The 3521-nt window shown below is 57.9% G+C and overlaps 1 protein-coding gene across 1 annotated transcript in view; it reads left to right on the forward strand.

Moving 5' to 3' along the window:
• Positions 1 to 1070, forward strand: part of GUITHDRAFT_81763 (hypothetical protein) — a gene marked incomplete at both ends in the record, with an annotated part of 2178 nt that extends 1108 nt beyond the window's left edge. The window contains 4 exons of the mRNA XM_005820019.1: positions 3 to 189; positions 239 to 483; positions 566 to 684; positions 894 to 1070. Of these exons, the coding sequence (XP_005820076.1) occupies positions 3 to 189; positions 239 to 483; positions 566 to 684; positions 894 to 1070 (728 nt within the window). The remainder of the gene's footprint in view (positions 1 to 2; positions 190 to 238; positions 484 to 565; positions 685 to 893) is intronic.
• Positions 1071 to 3521: the final 2451 nt, after the last annotated feature.

Below are 3521 nucleotides of genomic sequence, written 5' to 3' on the forward strand. Positions count from 1 at the left end.
AGCAGCACTGTACTCCGTCCCTTCCTCCTTCATCCGTCCTCGTGTCCCTCGCTCAATCCTTCGCTCGCTCGCTCGCTCGCTCTTTCCTCGCTGCCTTCTTCCCTTTGCCGGCCAGTCTGTCTATCTGCCTGCCTGCCGTGCTGACCAGCTCCCGCAGGCTATTCTGACGGCCTACAACGTCGGGGGCATGTGCGGCTTCTTGGTGAGGGAAAGAGGGAGGGGTAGGAGGAAGAGCGAGGGGGGAGGAAGAAGGGAAGGGAGAGGAGGAAAAGGAGGGAGTGACGAAGGTGATTCAGATCGGGGGGCTAGTAGGGCAGATCGTCTACAATCGCAACTCAACTTACGTCGGCGTGCTGATGGCGAGCACGACGAGTTTAGGGATCTTTCCTCTCATGTACCTGCTCAACCTCCCAGAAGACCCTCCTGCCGTCCCCGTCCTCTGCGTCATCGCATTCTTCGGGGGAGTCATCGCATGCGTGACGGGTGAGCATGAGGGAGCTGGTGGTGGTGGTGGTGGTGGTGGTGGCGGTGGTGGTGCTGCTGCTGGTGTTGAGAGGTTGAGCAGGGGCGAACATACGAGCCGTCCTCCTCAACGTGAACGCGCCGGAGACGAGAGGGTCAGCGTTTGCCGTCTACACGCTCATGGATGACCTGGGGAAAGGCTTCGGCCCTGCCGCGATCTCGGTATGTCCCGAGCTGATGATAGATGAAGACTGACTGCTGACCGCTCTCCTCTCTCCTCCTCTTCGTGTGTGCCCTCCTACTTTGTCCTCCTCCTCTCCTCCGCTGTCTTCTCGTCGCTCCGTCTTCTCGCCCTGCTGATTCTCCTGACCCTCGTGTCTTCTTGTGATACTCTCTGCTCCTGCTCCTGCTCTTCCTCGTCTTCCTATCAGGGCTTGATCGCGCTCAGCGGCGGGAGGCAAGCAGCCTTCAACGGAGCTGTGCTGGTCGGCTGGAGCTCCTGCGCCTTGCTGCTGCTGTGCATCTGCTTGACATTGCGCAAGGACGAGCAGAAGCTGCAGCAGCAGATCAAGTTGGGGCAGGGGGCGACGAGATGCTGCTTTGTGTAGAGAGATGCGACAGGTAGTGTAGGAGTAGGATGAAGGGGCCGGTGATAACGAGGATTACAGACTTGATGCCTTTGACATATTGGAGGAGAGAGGAGAGGAAGGGGGAGAAGTTGGTAGAGGAGGCGAGTAGCATTGAGAGGAAACGAGTTGAGGGTGAAACAAGGAGGAAACGGAAGCGGAAGAGGAGGGGAGAGGGAGAGGAGGAGCAAGAGGAGAAGAAGGGAGAAGGAGGAGAGGCTCGTCTGAGGGAAAGGAGGAGGAGGAGGAGGAGGAGGAAGAGGAGGAAGAGGAGGAGGAGGAGGTGGTGGTGGTGGAGGAGGAGGCATTTAGTTAAGATGTGTATTTGCTGATTTGGGAGACATGCCGGCGAACTATTGAAGTATTCGTCCTTGTCAAGCTTGTCAAGCTCGACCGTTGAAGTTCGCGGCGCCGTGCTCGCCTACATCCTGGCCGATCTGCCGTTAACATTATCGCCCTCCTCCTACTGTCCTTGGCCCTTGCTGGGGAGCAGGAGGAGGGAGCATGGCGAGGCTGCGCTAGTCTTGCTTCCTCCTGCTCTGACTGTCGAGGAACTTGAGGGTGGCGTACCAGACGCTGGCCATGAGGCCGAGGAGACAACCTGAGGCAGGTGAGGGGCGAGCGAGAGAGGAGGAGGGAAAGTTGCCTGAGATGTGGACGATGCTGTGACGGAATTGAGAGAAAGCAAGGATGGCGGATGGATTATGAGAGGGAGAGGGGGCGAGGCAGGAGGAAGCGAAGAGGAAGGAGGAAGGAGGGAGGAGGGAGGAGGGAGGAGGGAGGAAGAGGAAAGAGGGAGGAGGGAGGAAGAGAGAGGATAGAGGGAGGGAGGAGGAAGGGAGAGGAAAGAGCGAGGAGGGAGGAGGGAGGAGGAAGGGAGGAGGGAGGAAGAGAGAGGAGGGAGGAAGAGGAAGGAGGGAGAGGGTCAGGCAAGGGCAACAGACGTTAGACGGCAGACCTGTACTCTGCTGGAGGCATGAAGATAAAACCCCCTAGCGAGCTCACCACATTCTTCGCTTGCCCTGTGTCAAGGAATATGAGCACGGAGGAGGACCAGGAGGAGGAGGAGAAGAAGGAGGGGAAGGAGGAGGAGGAGGATGTCTGAGCGAGAAACAGCAGCAGCAGCAGGGCGAGTAGTAGTAGCAGTCGTAGTTGGAGGATGAAATGCAGAAACAGTAGCAGAAGGACGAGGTGAACGAGGAGGAGGAGCAGTAGTAGCAGTCGAATCAGGTAGATGAGAGGCAGGACGAGAAGGAGGGAGGGAGGGAGGGAGGGAGGGAGGGAGGGAGGGAGGGAGGGAGGGAGGAAGTCTTACCAGTGACGCAGGTAGTTAAAGGAGAGTTGACAGAGGCGGATAGGAAAACAAGATAGTTCAAGAGGCCAGAGAGGATCTGATGCGAAACTTGAGCAAGGAGGGAGGAAGGAGAGAAGCGATAGGAGGGAGTGAGAGGATGGGAGAGAGAAGGAGGGACAGAAAGGAAGAAGAGGAGACGAGGGAGTGAGAGCACGTACTGAAGATCCGAAGAGCGAGGCGAGGAAGCCACTGTCTGTAAGGAGAGGAAAGGAGGAGACCCTATGAAACTGAAGAGGCGACTGTAAGGGCAGGAGCTTGAAGGAAGAATGAAGGATGATGAGGGAACGCACGCGAAAACGAGAAGGAGGGGAGCAAGGATGGACGTATGGATGGAGGAGGTTGAGGTTGAGGTTATGATTGAGGTTGAGGAGAAAGAGGAGGAAGATAAAGAGGAGAAAGATAAAGAGGAAGGGGAGGAGGAGGAGGAGGAGTAGGAGTAGGAGGACTTTCGGTACCTCACTGGACAGAAGAACGAAGAGGGCGACGGGTAGGAGGCACCACATGTTGGTATACATGAGCACGCCCATCTCCGACATCCCTGGCCGCCCCCAAGCTCATCAGCGCCCCAGCTCTCCCTCCAGCTCCCTCCCCACCTGTCTTCTTCTTTACTTGAGTCACGGCCCGCAGGTACAGCGCGGAAGAGAGGCAGTTGCAGGCGACGTGCACATACCCGCTGCAGCCGGACTTTAGCTGGACTCTACCCAAGGGCCCCACCGCTCTCCTCTGACCCACCGCAAACTTCCCTCGAAGTCTCCCAGCCCGGCAAGGATTGCGCCTGCCAATAGGCTCAGCTGGGCCCCCGCTGGAGCCGCTCGCTGCCCCTCACCCAGCAGCATGAGGACTATGGAGAGCCAGATGCTCATTGGCGCCAACTTGTCTCGAGAGCGTCAGTAGGAGGTCGAGGGCATCGAGCATGACCTTGCTGTCGCTGAACCAATCCAGAAACTGCGGAGGCAGCTGGTCAGACTCTTCCTGCTCTTCCTGATCCCAACAACCCTCCCCCCCCCCCCACCACACTCTCTCTCTCTCTCTCTCTCTCTCTCTCTCTCTCTCTCTCTCTCTCTCTCTCTCTCTCTCTC

Source organism: Guillardia theta, assembly GCF_000315625.1.
Source record: "Guillardia theta CCMP2712 unplaced genomic scaffold GUITHscaffold_194, whole genome shotgun sequence".
Lineage (NCBI taxonomy): Eukaryota > Cryptophyceae > Pyrenomonadales > Geminigeraceae > Guillardia > Guillardia theta.